Here is a 14,615-nt window from a genome sequence, read left to right as displayed (position 1 = left end):
CCTTGGCCTTCACCAAAGCAGGCGGTAAAATCAATTAAAGGGGCAGGGCGCATATTTATCACTGTATCAGCCTTAATTACACTTTATCTAGCTTTCAATACCTCCTCCAAGACAAAAAAGGACACGTGTGTGTGTGAGTGTGTGTTACTTTTAAGTGTGTGTGCGCGAGTGAATGAATGTATGGAGATAAGGGGGGTTTGCAGAGGAGCAGTACAGTGAGGATGAGTGAGAACGAAGTGATAAGTGTATTGATCTATGGAAGTCCATCAGGCCCAGGACTCAATATGCCCCAAGAGCTGTGACTTCCTAGTCTTACACACACATACACACAGACAGAGGCACGGACACACACACACACACACTACAAGGCTACAAAGATTCTTTGTTCTCATATGTGTCATACAGTATGTAGGTTATACAGTCCAAACAGTCTTGATCAGATTTCTCAGATTAGATTACTTGTAAACAAACAATTGTCACCTATGAAGTCAATATTGCTGCCTGCACCTTTTCAAATCAGTTGGATGGCTATTTTATATTATCCAGTTGATCAGTAGGATGGAGAGTTTTCCCAACAAGTAAAGGCACATGTATTCCTTCAACTAAAGGACTGTCATTAAAAAAATGACATCTGAGGTGCAATTGCATGAACTACTAACCATTTTCTTTACTAATGAATTAACAAGATTAAGAGTTTAAAGCCACATTACCGGCTCTGTGAGGTTGTACCTGAGCTAAATGCTAACGTAAGCATTCTAACATGCTCACAATGATAATGCTAACATGCTTATGTTTAGCAAGTATAATGTTAACTATGTTCACCATCTTAGTTTAGTCTATTAGCATGCTAGCGTCTGCTAATCAGCATTGAACACACATAGAGATGAGGCTGATGTAATGTCATTTGTTTCGCAGGTATTCGGTCAAAAACCAAAGAAATGGACAAATCAAAAATCTGACCTGATGGTGATGCTAAATTAAATATCAGGAGATCGCCAAAGTGGTTATAGTGAAAATAAATGACTGCACCAAATTTAACACCAATCCATCCAGTAGTTGTTGAGACAGTTCACTCAAAACCACAAATTTCAACCTCATGCTAACACTACTGGGAAAAGTCACAGGATCACCAAAATCATTGAGATTTATCCTGTAGGGACCATGAGAGTCTGTGTCAAATTTCATAGTAATCCATCCAATACTGCCATTCACAGAGACACGTCGCTAAAAAGGCTAAAACTGGTACGGCAGTATAAAGAAAGTTCATTTCATTGTGAAAAAAAAGATGATAAACACTGTGGTTTAGGTTTATTCACCATCTAATTAAGCAGAAATTACTGTAAAACACTGTAAAAAGACAAAAACAATGAGATACTGTAGCAACATTTACCAGTGAGTTACAGAGCAAAACTGGGTTTAAATGAGGCTGATGAGGTCTGAGGTCCGGGCCTCATCTGTCAGGCAGCTGAGAGATGTGGGTTACTGTAAGTGGATCTTTTAAATCATCTATAATGAGCCTATTCACTCTGGCCGGGTCGTGCGGTTTGAAGGGGATGAGGTCTGACGTTTTTTGGACAAGAAATATGAGCTTCGTCATCGTGTTTACTCGCCGCCCGCTGATGCCTGAGTTCTGCTTAGTCACCGCTGTGCCGAACACAGCAGGGGTAAACAACAGGAGTCCCTCTCCGTACCTGAGTTTCCCCTCACACAAATACACAGAGTAGTGTGACCTCACACAGCCTCCATCCACCACACACACACACACACACACACACACGCACGCACGCACACACACACAGTCACCCATAGAGGGATGAGAAAATGCAGCAAACAAAGTCCTCCTTAATGGCGGCCTGTTTCGAAAAGACGGAGAGCACTTGAAAAGCCGACCCTTTGAAAGTAAAGCCTGGGGCGTGGAGCTGGACCACAAGAGGAATGGTTTTCTCTCTTTGTCTTCAAAGGGAATGGCACACACCAGGAGTATAATGGGAAATGTAATTTGTTCATCTCTCCATTAGTTATTTATTTACTTTCTTTTACATTTTTCAACTCTTTTTTTCCTTTTATTGCTTCAGTTAAGACATTTTGCTTCTCCTGAGCAACTTTTTGAATGGGACAAGTTCACTCACTGGAAAATCTGAGCGTTTAAGTCAGATTTTTGCTAGAAAAATAAGCCTCTTTATGTCTAAAAGCAATGAAACTGGGGAGGAAATCAATTTTTCAAACAACAAATTGGCGTAGAAAATGTCTGATGTACATTACTGGCATCCTTATCTGATAAAAATCCAATATTTATGAAACACTTACAATGCTCACCGGTTCAGGAGACCCGCTGCCATGGTCGTCGGGTGGGGGCGTGGCTGTAACCTCAAAGGGCGGGGCCAAAGCTGAGTCACTGCTGCTTCTCACTAACAGAGGTGTGTCTGGGAAGAGAAAGAGATGGAGACGGAGAGAAAAGGAGAGAGAGGTGATGTCAGTCAGTTCACTTGCATAATTTGCTGGTATGACAGTGTGATTTCTTTTATTTGTTACACTTCGCAAAGAAATCATATTGTATTTGATTTCTTAAACTCCAAACGCACTAAAGATCACGGGAGAAGGTGGAGAGAAAAGAGGGAAGACTGTTTTCTTTTTTCTTTTGGCAACTTCCACATCAAGCAGCTGGACTGCCTTTTATTGAAATGAGCATCAGGGAGGTTCAAAGGGTTCAACGAATCCCTGGTAGCTCAAAAAAAAAAAAAAATGCTGATTCATCACTGCATGATGAGAGAAATGTATATTTAAGACATTGTAATCCTGAACCTGAGAGGCTTACATTGGTTTTAGAATGACTCTCAGATCCTGAGAGTTGATCAACCACCTCCCCATCCTTCCAGCAAAAACGCCCAAACCCCACACCCACCCACAGTGTACATTTTCATACGACCAGCTGTTGCCTACACACCCCCCTAAAACACACACACTTACCACAACCCTTCCCCACAGCCCAAAGGAGCTGGGAGAGGGAGAGGTAACATGGGCAGGTCTGAATCCACAATAAAACAATTCAAAAGAATCTAATTTGGACCTTTGTGCTGCCTCTTGCTTTTAATATCCACCCCAGAGGGAGCAGACAGGGTATTTGTGGATGTAAAACCCGTACCGGGGTGTTTTCAAATTTGACTCGACAGAGGAGAAAATAAAGACAGGGGAGAGAAAAAAGGAGAAAGTGTGAGATAAACAAAAAGAGAAGGAGAGAGCTGAAAGATATTGACACAGGAGGAGGGAGGGGAGCGCCAAGCAAGAAAACTGAGAGACGCAGAAAGGGGAGGCAAACAAAATTCTCTCCTTTCCTGTAATCAATCTCTCTTTGGAGGGTCAGTGACAGGGTCCTGGTCTAACGTGGTCGGAATAGAGAGAGCAAAGGAGGAGAACAAGTAGGAAAGAAGGAATTGGCAAGGGTCACGGTGTGTGTTTGCGGTTTGTGATTGTAGACAGATGAAAAATGATCATTCCAACCATCCCCACAAATATCCTTTCTGCCTCAAACAATCTCCACATGTTCGCTCATCCAATGTTGTGTTCATGTTTGTCTAATAATTTGCATTAATTACAATAAATTATTGTCACCAGTCCCAGTCTCACCCTCCATCTGTCTTTGTTTCACACTTTTTTTTTTCTCCCCCTACCTTCCCAGCACAATGCTGACTCACTATCACTGATGTGAGGGGTTTCAAAAGTGTTGAAAAGCATAAAATGTTTCAAAATGTTTGCTTCTTTTAAATTTCTCTTGTATTCAGTTACTGATTTTTCTCTTTGCTTTATTGGAGGAAATCAACAGAAAAGTGGCCTGATGTGATTTAGAGAAGCAGAATTCATGTAGAAATGTTAAGCAGAAACCACACAGAAAAACAATATGATTTGCGGTAATGAAATGTGCTTTGATTTAACGCAAACATCCAGAAAAAAAAAAGCAGACATCAGAAAAATACATCAGGCAGCTCTCCAAAGTATCAATGGCTTCTGTTTTCTGCATTCAATTAACCATTAATCTTATGTGCATCTAAAATAGGTCAAATACTATCTGCAGATATATTCAATGTTATAAAATGGGTCCCTGTGTTAAGTGAATTGCAGAGGCAGCAAGAATACATAAAAAGACGCAAATTTGCCCAAGGCAGCGCCGACTGAGGCGAAGACATGTCCGCAGCAGTTGAAAATGTTTCAATTGGAGCGCATAAATCTTCTAAATCTTTGCCACTCAAATTCAAACCACAAACAGAGTTAAGAAAAAAAAAAGGTCTGGAGGAAAATAAAGAAATGGAGTTGCAAATGAATAGCAAAATGTTAAGGTAGCACAAAATATAAAATTTGAAAAGAATGTGGGTTATGTTGCTACTTAAAGGCGCAGTGTGTAGAATTTAGTGGCATCTAGCTGAACAGACTTGGCAGAAACATAATATAATATCCATAAGTATGTTTCAATGAGTGTATAATCACCTGAAAATAAGAATTGTTGTGTTTTTGTCACATTAGAACAAGCCCTTTACATCTACATCGGGAGCGGGTCCTATTAATGGAGGCTGCCATGTTTCTACAGTAGCCCAGAAAGGACAAACCAAACACTGGCTCTAGAGAGGGCCTTTCACAGTTCTCAGCCACCGTAGGGTCCTTCTACATGCTTGGAGGGGGAGGCTGAGGGGAGGGGTATTCATTGGGTTGCAATTTGCAACCTCACTGCTGGATGCCACTAAATCCTACATACTGCACCTTTAAATGTTTCAGCTTGCGTCACCACTTAAGATGCTGTGTGGTTTATGAGGTTACTTTAAGATAAAGTGTTTTAAGCTAAACATTGTATTTGTACACTATTGCTTTCATTCAAATTGTGCAACTTCAGAGAGCGCTATTTTTACTTCTTCACATTGTCCAAGAGCAGCACATGGTAAAGTTTACAAGTTTAGAAAGGCCATGTTAAGAAAGCAATAAAACTTAATGGATGGTTTTTACCCTCCCATACCCACCTGTCTGGTAAATTCAAGGAAAGTGAGTGCAGATAAAAATACACACCAACATGTACACTGAAGAGAGAGCATGTTTCAGGTTTTAAAAAGGTAACGGCTAACACTCAAACAAAATGTGTTTCGAAGCAGGCCTGCTGAACAAAATACTAAAGAAGTGAATAGAAAGTGAGAGACCCAGCAAGTGGGGAAAAAAGTTGGCACCTCCTCTTACAGAGTGATAAACTGCAAAACATTAAATCAAACTGCGAGGACAGCTGGACTAAATAACAGCACTTTAAAAGAATGGATCCTCTAGATTTTACAGCTTCTGAATGATGAACTGTAAGAAACGACTTATTTCCAAAGTGGCTGTAATGGATTTTCTAAATGAGCTCTACAAATAGGCTGCATCACTACCAAACCTCACACATGACACCACACACACACACTTATACTTCACCACAATGTCAATTATGCGACTTTGTGAAGTGACCAAGGCCGCTCCATGGTCACAGTCAGGGTCCATTACCCAGCGCTCAGCCCCATAAATCCTCCTCCATTTATCCATCGCAGTCAAATCTGCCTCCATCAATCCTCCCACCACTTAGAGCATCGGCCGCCTGTTCCAGCCATGTGAAGGAACCTGAGGGTCACTAGCATTGACCTCTGACCTGTAGTGACTTCAAGCGGGTCAATCCGTGTCAGTGGGGTCGCAGATATTGATGAGAGTGACAGTTTTAACTCTCTTAGGTCAACCGCCGTTTGGACGGTCATAAACAAGATTGCCTCGGAGGAATTACTAATCAAAGGTGACTGGTTTGTTAGAAACGGACTTAAGCTGCTCGGTTGTTTACATGCCTAAACAATAGCAGCATATATCTGTATACAACCTCATCAAACTGACTTGGTGACATCTAGATTTAGAGACCTGATGAATAATCCTCCGCTACTCTGCCAAGGCAATAAAAAGACGCCCAACTAAATCATAAATAAAGCGAGCGACTGCTAATGTGTCAGCACCTCTCTTCCACACTGATGTAAGTCAGGCTTCACCCATGAGTTTCTTCATATATCTGGTAAAGTTACACTTTTATAAGAACCGGTGATTGAATAGACCGGATTGCGTGCAATAAAACCTACCTTACATTTTCAGATCCTTAAAAATTAATTATTACATAACTAGAGAAGAAATCATTTACTTTAAATAATTGGCTTTTTGCAAAAACTAAACTGTTTCTGATCTAAAAGAGGTCTCTCATTTGATTTAATGATAAAAATACTGACTCAGTGTAAAAGTCAGTCTTAAAGCAGCGTGGCATCTGTAGCCCTCAGGAACTAAAATTCATTCATGCACTCTACTCACAATTTTTTTTTATATATATTTTAAGATCACAGACATTTTCTGACTTGAACATGCACTCTCCTGCCAAAAGGGGTGGAAGCACTAAAGCTCTGGATGTATTTTAGGTTTGCTAATTTGACAGAACCGTGCGCCCCAAAGCCACAAGGTACTCTGCAACTTTAAAATAGACCCCACCCACCAAACTCATCTCTGTGACCACTTAACAGGCCAAAAAAACAAATGCTAACACTTTGAAACACACCCAAGTTATGTTCATCCCTTATCTTTCCGCTGAGATTTGTGTAATTGGAGAGACCTGAAGAGGCCTTGTGAACTTTGCCAGTTCTGTGTTTATCTGCCTCCGACTCTCCATCTGCGGCTCTCTGCCTAACGAGGTTGCTTATGCAATTCTGGGAACACAGAGGTTTATTTTGAGAATTTCCTCTTGTTTTCAGTTCTGAGAAAGTCCTGTAAAGCTGCAGTGCTAGTTCACTGCCAGGGCAGGATGAAAACAAGGATGCATCATGTTTCTGTCTGACTGTCTTTGACTGTGTGTGTGTGTGTGTGTGTCTAAGTACACACATTAATCAGTGTGTGAGCATTTGTTTGCCTTTGAGTTTGCACGTGCAAGCATGCATGTGTACGTTTATTATGAACACTGACACCGCTTCTGTGTATATTTATATTTGTGTGTGTGTGTGTGTGTGTGTGTGTGTAGCCACCAGGGTGGTCTTGTTTCTCTGGCAATCGATACAGCAGCCAGGCTCAGGCTGCTCATGGGATGATGTGATAAGGACTCTCTTCCTAGAAGTGTGTGTGTGTGTGTGTGTGTGTGTGTATATGTGTATGTCCATGTAGCAGCGGATCAATGCAGGTCTAATCATCCCACTGGGGCAGTGTGAAGTCCAATCACCCTGTTCAAACAACTGGCCCAACCTGACACACAAACACTTTGATGCCTGACTGATTGCTGAATTACTTCTTGTCCTGTCCACCACCACACAGCGCGATTACATGCACACTATAACCAGATTATTGGGAAAAATCAGGTTATGGTCATAGTGTGATTTAAGCATTCACATCGCTTGCAGTAACCAAATTTTCCCAGTAACCTCAGTTAACATTATTTGTTGACAGATGTCAGGAAGGATGCGTTGTAGCCTATGTGACACATCTTATTATCCCCTCCAGCCTCACCGCCTCCGGGGAACTCACTTTTGTTTGTTGGCACATTAGCAGAAGTTTTACACATGACACATTAATAAAGTTATGTTTACTCTGATTTTGACCTTAATTTCACTTTGATAACCAAGTGTTTATACACAGTATATGACAGCTGTGGTACAATAATCTGCCAGCCAGTTTTGCCTTTATCTAGTGTTGTTTTGCATTCATTGCTTTTCTATATACAATAATCCTGCACACTGGCGAAGTCTTGACGAGCTTCATCACAGGTTGACACCTGTCAAGAAACATCCTTTCCCTATCTCCCAGAGGCGACATGCATCAACTCTTCAGAGAATCATCACATTTACTTCCTGGATGGGGAAACCTTGGCTACTGAACCTTGACTATTCAAGATACTACTCCTACTGTCGTAATGACACATTTAGTATGTGCTTCACGTGCCAAGTCAGTTTTATCGGTATAGTTTAAAATCACAAATGTGCCTCGATTGATGACAACGGAAAAACTGCTGTTGCTGAGACAAGTAAGTTGCGCTGATTCAAATATTATATGTAGGACTGGTTAGACTGGGAAGAAGAAGGGTTCAATCTAGAGCTGCAACAGTGATCGACAATTTTCTGACATTTTATAGACCAAACAACTAATTAGTTAGATTAGAAAATAATGAATAGTTGCAACCCTAGTTCAATGATGTTGTTAAGATAAAAATATTTCGTGATTGCATGTAAATGTACTGAATGAAAGCTAATAAATAAAGGCTAATTGCGAGAAGTTTTGAAAAATAAACCTACACAGCTGCCAAAATCTTCAAATTTTGACACTACAAAATCTTAAAATCTTGTGCATTGCACATCTCTCTACCAGGTCTGACTGTCTCCTTCCCATCACTTTGTCACAGACTCGAGAAGTGATGTTACCCCGAATAATCCGCATACTAGATGTGATGTAACACCCGGTTAAACAACCAATCTTTTTACAGCAAAAAGGCAGAGAAAACACTCGCAGACACACACTTCCCCCCCCTCGAGACCTTCCCGCAGTGGATGGATGACTAGTTTTGGGTGTGTTGAGTTGTTTAACTTGCATGCTGGGGTTCTTTTGTCATCACATGTGTGTACGTGTGTGTGTGCGTGTGTGTCCCGATGACAAAAGCAGCCTTATTGTATCAGTCTGGCTCTATATGAGGGGCGTCACAGGGTCACATCATAACTAAGTTAGTCAGGGTTCAACAGGGCTGGAGAGCAGGATGAGGGGGGGGGGCTAGAGAGTGGGGGAAGGAAGAGGTCCCACTGGGTTAAAAACGGGGTGGAGCGGGTGTATTAAGGGGGGGGGCTGGAATTAGTCCATTCAAGCTCGGTTGGACCCTGAGCATGCTAACAGGCTACAGTGCTAATCTAGTTAGAGGCGGAAGCCATGCAGAGTCTGGGAGAGTAGGGAAGGATGGGAAGGGGTGGGGGGTAAATAGGAGGTATCAAGTCGGGGCGGGGGGTGATGGGTCAGGGTCTAGGGTGCCGGGTGGTGAGCTGGATGGCAGGTGGTTGAAGCTGAATAGTAGAGTAGGCAAGATATGACTGAGTGGAGAGGAGAGGGGGCAGATAATGGGGCATTGGGTGAAAACAGGCAGAGGGATGGCAAAGGGCAGGTGTATATGTGTATATGTGTGTGTGTGTGTGTTTGAGGGTCACACTGTTCCTCAACAGATGGAGAGAGGGAAATGAAAGGGTGACATAGCCGCCCAGTGATTAGTCAGACCCTTGTTGAATCACATGCAGGCTCATTTAATCTTTTCTTTCTTTGTCTTTAACTTTGTTGCTTGTCACTCAAAAAATATTTCATTACAAGGCAGTGAAAGAGAAACAGATGACATGTACAGACAGAAGTCGTGCTCTAGATTATTTACAGTGAGATGTATTTATAGGCAGACAGAAGGTAGCCTAGACAGAGCAGATAGGCTCCCTCAGGCTTCTGACTGCCTAGTCTTATGATGATGTTTCCCCACTAGAAATACATCATGACCCAGTAACTGTTTACTGACTGCTAGGAAAATACATCAAGTGCAACTGCATATGCCCTGTTTGATCACTATCACTGAACTCCTAACTACCCCTGAAATGTTTTTTGAAGTTGACCCTGACTCCGCGAGTAAAAACAAAATTTCCCTCCAGGAATCGCTCAAGTATTTTATATATATATATATATATAATATATATATATATATATATATAGAACAAGAGCAGGACAGATCAGAGGAAAAACAAGATGAAAATACTTACATGAAAACACATATATCTTACTGCGGCACTTTTATATCACACATGATCATTGTAAAGACAAAGGATTAGTTGTTGCAGCTACACGCGCTCTCTGCAACTGACTCATCACCGTAGGAATTGAAGCTTTTCTACTACTGCGTTCAGTTGAATGGCTCTGGATAAAAGCAACAGCTAAATGCCAAACAAATACATGCAAATGCAAGGCAAACAGAACAGGAGGAGGCGGACTTTTATTTTGATTTTTTTTTTTTTTTTTTTTTTAAAGGAGAGGGAGAAAGAGGAGGATAGAAATGGGATATTGGCAACAAATTAAATAAAAAGAGTTGTGGTAGTGAGATGGAAGAGAGAGGAGAGGATGAAGGCTTTGCATCTTAGAAAAAAATAAAAATCAGCTTGTCAGGAGTGTTTCTAGAACATCTGCATAATGTAAAACACTACACATTCTCACACTGACATTTCACTCTTTCTCTACCTTTCAGTGAGAGAAATGACATCACCCTAATGATATTTTGAACCTTTTTTTTCTTAATTATTTCATCATCATTCGCCTGTCTGTCCACTTGCTGACAGTCATGCTGACAGCACAGTCAGATCCTAAAAGACAACGTTACTTAAAGTGTGCAACAGGAGGCACAGAATGTGTCTAAGTGGGATAATGAGAGTCACACACTCATTACATGCATGTCAGCCTGAGACGTTGGTCAGACTATAAAATGACAAAAAACATAATTAGGTAAACATGAATTTATCAAGATATTTACTATCTCAGGAGCATTCATCATGTCGTTCAGCCAAAGCCTCGACTATTTCCTTTTTTTAAGTTTTTGTAATTAAATAATTAATGTAAAGCACAATTTTGTTAATTTAGTAACCGATTTGTGTGGATTAATGTAGCGGTAGGCGGTCGTCTCGTCAATCCGTTATATAAATAAGTACCCAGATGTGCCGTCGGTGGCTCTCGGTGTGAGTTACGTATGAAAACAAGAGCGAATTGAAGTGAGGAAACATTAGGTGAGGACGACAGGAGACGACGCTGCGTCAACGCTTGCATCTGTTTTCACACGCCATCGAGTTACAGGCCAAAAAATCTCTCTTTACGCACTAAATTCAGCTCACAGCTGTTTTACAAATGTATTTTCAGACTGTCTCTTGCTCTCACATGCAGACACATATACACCTCCTGCTGCCTCATTTGTCACACGTGCAAAAAAAAAAAAAAGTGAAAGTGTTGATTGAGCATTACTTTAGTTTCTCTGGTGTTTTTTTTTTTTTTGAGATTTTCTTGCATTTAAAGCTGCAATATCTGTGTTGTCCTACACAACAAAATATCTCATATTACCCAGAAGAGGAATATTGAATTCTAATAAGTTAATATCAGCTCTAATTGAGTGATAAATGCTTTGTCATGAGATGAAGATGACATACTGCCTTTGAGGATGGCCTCGTTGACTTCAATCTCCCCTCTCATTGGTTCCTGGGGATGCAGGTGGGAATAGTAGTGGAGGGGCTCCGGGCTGGGGGCGGCACTGGAGTAGCCGTTGGACATGTTGTCTCTGGGACTGTCTGGCTGTCTCGTGCGCTGGACATCGTCGAACACCGCCACCAGCTGGAAGAGACACACACACACACAGTCACACTGTGTTCCTAAATATTATGAATATTAAACATCATGCGAACACAATCTGAAAGGAACAAGCTTTCCTCAAGAAGCGTGACAGTCTAAACAATGTGATTTCTGGCATACAAACGAGCTGCAAACACACACACACACACACGAGCAGGCAGCTAGGTTATATAGTGTCTCCACTGTGCCATGATCACAGCGAGGCTTTTATGTGATTTATCTTGCCAACAGTGGGGATGCAACCTGCTTCATTCTGCCAAGTGTGCAGATGTGTGTGTGTGTGTGTGTGTAAGGAGAGCAAACAGAGCTGGATTCACAGCTCATTCGCCCTCAAACCTCTTACAGCGTATATAACACACGCCGGCAGATGCCACTTCAGCAACACAAAGACTTTTTTTTTTTTTTTTCCCTTTTTGAACAAAGGAGGAAAACCTGACCAACAATTCGGCAGAGGCCGCTTCAGAAGAGTTAACGCACGCGTCGAGGCGAGACGAGGTGAGGTGCGTATGTATGAAATTAGCACTCAAATGAGATCTGACACGAGAATGAGAAGCTGTCAAACACAATGACACGGCTGCCACAATGAGACGGGGTGGCCAAATGAACAGGGGATGGAGGGCCGGAGGACGACAAACAATCCTAATTGAGACAGGGACATGATGGCAGATAGAGCGAAGGGGAAGAGGTGTGTGTGTGTGTGTGTGTGTGTGTGTGTGTGTGTGATGACTGCAGGATCGTTCCATTGCGGGTACATGGTTTGATAAATGGGCGCGTGGCGGCGTGACGCTCTCATTAGAAGCTGCTGGCGAAGGAAACGACCACTTAATGAAAAGCAATAACTGCAATGGAACGAGGGAAGGAAATAAAAACAACAGACGAGTGGAGGACGTCAATTAACAACAAAGAAGCGCGGAGGATGTTTGTGTGTGTGTGTGTGTGCGCGCGCCTGTGTGCTTACGTGTCTGTGAACAATAAGCACGGAGGAGGAGGAGAAGGCGAAATATGCATCATCCATCACACCGTGACGCCGCCTCTCACCTCAACCTCCCGTGATTCAATATCCTCATGACACCTGGCCAACGCCAATGCAAAGAGATTCATCTAATGCATTCGTGTGTGTGTGTGTGTGTGTGTGCACGTGTGTGAGCATTTAAGAGAGGGAGTGAAAGGAAAGATGAGGAACTGAGTGTCTGGCAGATGCAGAGAAGAGAGAAAAAGAAAGACCGAACGCCAGGAAAACAATCTGATTGCGCCGCTTGATGGATGCTTCTCAAGCTCTTTCTCTCTTCTTTATCTGCTTTCCTCTTTCCCTCCTTATCTCCTTCCCTCCCGAGCCTCCGTCTCTTTTCTCCAAACTCGCTGACAGCATCAATCAAAAGAAGACGTCTCGGAGCAGTAATGTGATGTGCGCACGCACGCACGCAGCGGCGAGCACGTACGAAGACACAGTTTCCCCCTCAGAAAGATTTATCCGTTCTGAACAACAACAACAACAACAACAGCAACTTCTTTTAATGTGCGGAAGGGTGGTGATGATTTGCTTTTTCGGAGAGTTTGTTTTTGTGGCTGACACAGCCGGAGAGTGATGCTGATGAAGGCCGCCCTGCTGCTTCCACTCATCACTCAATCAAACACACAGTATCAACAAAATGAATCATATATTTCTCAGTTTAGAACAAGTTGAAGCATTGAAAACTGGAGTCACTGTAATTCAGTATTGATGGGGACTTTCTATAATGTACTCTGTAACCCATAACCCTTCAATTTAAGGGGACATCCAATCAAAGGCCTGGTATCCTCGTTGAAAATTCAATCTAGAGCATCAAAAATCTGACAAATAAAAACACGATTGATAATTTAAATGAAAAATTTAACGTTACATGAAGCCTTAATTACAAAAATATATATATATAAAAATGAAATAGATTTCTCCCTTCCCCCCCCTTGGTATCTAGTAGTTTTAGTTGTATTTTCTCAGGGTTTTATGAATATATCTGTCTTGCAAATGTCTCCCTGCCACCCCATACGATGAAGATGAACAGAATTTTATGATGATGTTTATAGCACTTAAGCTCAACAGTAAAATCTCTTTCCAGAAAACAAGCTACTCCAGATAATCTGCAGAAGAGGGACTATTTCTTCAGTAGAAAGTAGTTCCAATGAAAACTTATCCAAAGTAAAATGGCAGAAATCTCTGCCTCAGAAATCTGCTTGCCTGAGAGGTAAAAGAGGAAATGTGTTGTTATTATTTGAGTGATCTGACCCTTTAATATTGTAAGATTTTCCTCCTCATGGTTATGAAATAGCTCGGCTTCATGCGCTGCCACAGAAGCATTAAAGATTATGTTAAAGCCATCAGCCGGGCCTTTCCCTGCAGACACAACAATCATTAATGTTGTGAAATACAAGGAAACTTGGGGGGAAAAGAAAGCTTATTTTTCAAAAAAAAGGCGCACACGGTGTTTTTGAAATTCAATCCGTCAAATATATCACCGACGTGCTCTTTTGGAGGACCCTGTGCCCCAAGATAAAGAACAGCACCTTGAATGTTTCGCGGTGTGTTTGTTTAAAAACACACAGGTCTCTCTCTGTCCCTCCTGACTGTGATTAGTATTCTAGGAAACAAATCACCTTATTTTTCCCGCTGCGTCCGTAGGGGGATATTGATATGGACCTGGGGAGCCTGCATGTCAACCGCTGCTGAATAATGTGACCCCTTTGTCTCATTTCCATAACACACACACACACACACACACACGCGCACTCGCAAACACACACATACTGATATACCCGTGCCAAATACAAATGACTGAGCCCTTTATATTGTCATGTTATGATCGTCTGTAAATCACGACACGGCGTGTGAAACCAACGTGACCAGACTGGCTGAGAAGAGTGTGTGTGTGTGTGTGTGTTGCAGAGCCAAAGCGATTATCATGACATACATGAAAGCCATATACAATACCATGCGTGAAGCAGAGATAGAGATAAACTGTGTCTGTGGGTATTTTCGCTCATACTCACTGCCTGAGGCTCAGAGTTATAAAATGTTGCAATATACAGGATGTGGCCTACGGCAGACAAATCATACTTATTTTACCCAATTTTATAGAAAGGCATGCATACACCCACCCAAACATATCCTAGAATTCTTTTACATAATTTCAGATCATATAATATTCTTCGAATTATTCTATAATGAAGAA

General features: G+C 41.8%; 1 protein-coding gene across 9 annotated transcripts in view; it reads right to left on the bottom strand.

Annotated features, from left to right (window-relative positions):
- pard3ba (par-3 family cell polarity regulator beta a) overlaps window positions 1-14,615 on the bottom strand; it is a 163,752-nt gene that overhangs the window by 122,408 nt on the left and 26,729 nt on the right. For 5 of the 9 annotated variants that reach the window (XM_067583567.1, XM_067583571.1, XM_067583572.1 and 2 more), the window contains 2 exons: window positions 11,211-11,391; window positions 2,308-2,423 (listed from right to left, as the gene is read on the bottom strand). In XM_067583567.1, coding sequence (XP_067439668.1) covers window positions 2,308-2,423; window positions 11,211-11,391 — 297 coding nt within the window. Of the gene's footprint in view, window positions 1-2,307; window positions 2,424-6,931; window positions 6,936-11,210; window positions 11,392-14,615 lie in introns of those variants that run through there. The other 4 variants (XM_067583569.1, XM_067583570.1, XM_067583566.1 and 1 more) reach the window with 2 other exon arrangements.

Source organism: Thunnus thynnus, chromosome 24 (assembly GCF_963924715.1).
Source record: "Thunnus thynnus chromosome 24, fThuThy2.1, whole genome shotgun sequence".
In the NCBI taxonomy this organism is placed as follows: domain Eukaryota; kingdom Metazoa; phylum Chordata; class Actinopteri; order Scombriformes; family Scombridae; genus Thunnus; species Thunnus thynnus.
The sequence above is the reverse complement of the archived record's forward strand: the minus strand, read 5'-3'. Positions and strand labels throughout refer to the sequence as shown.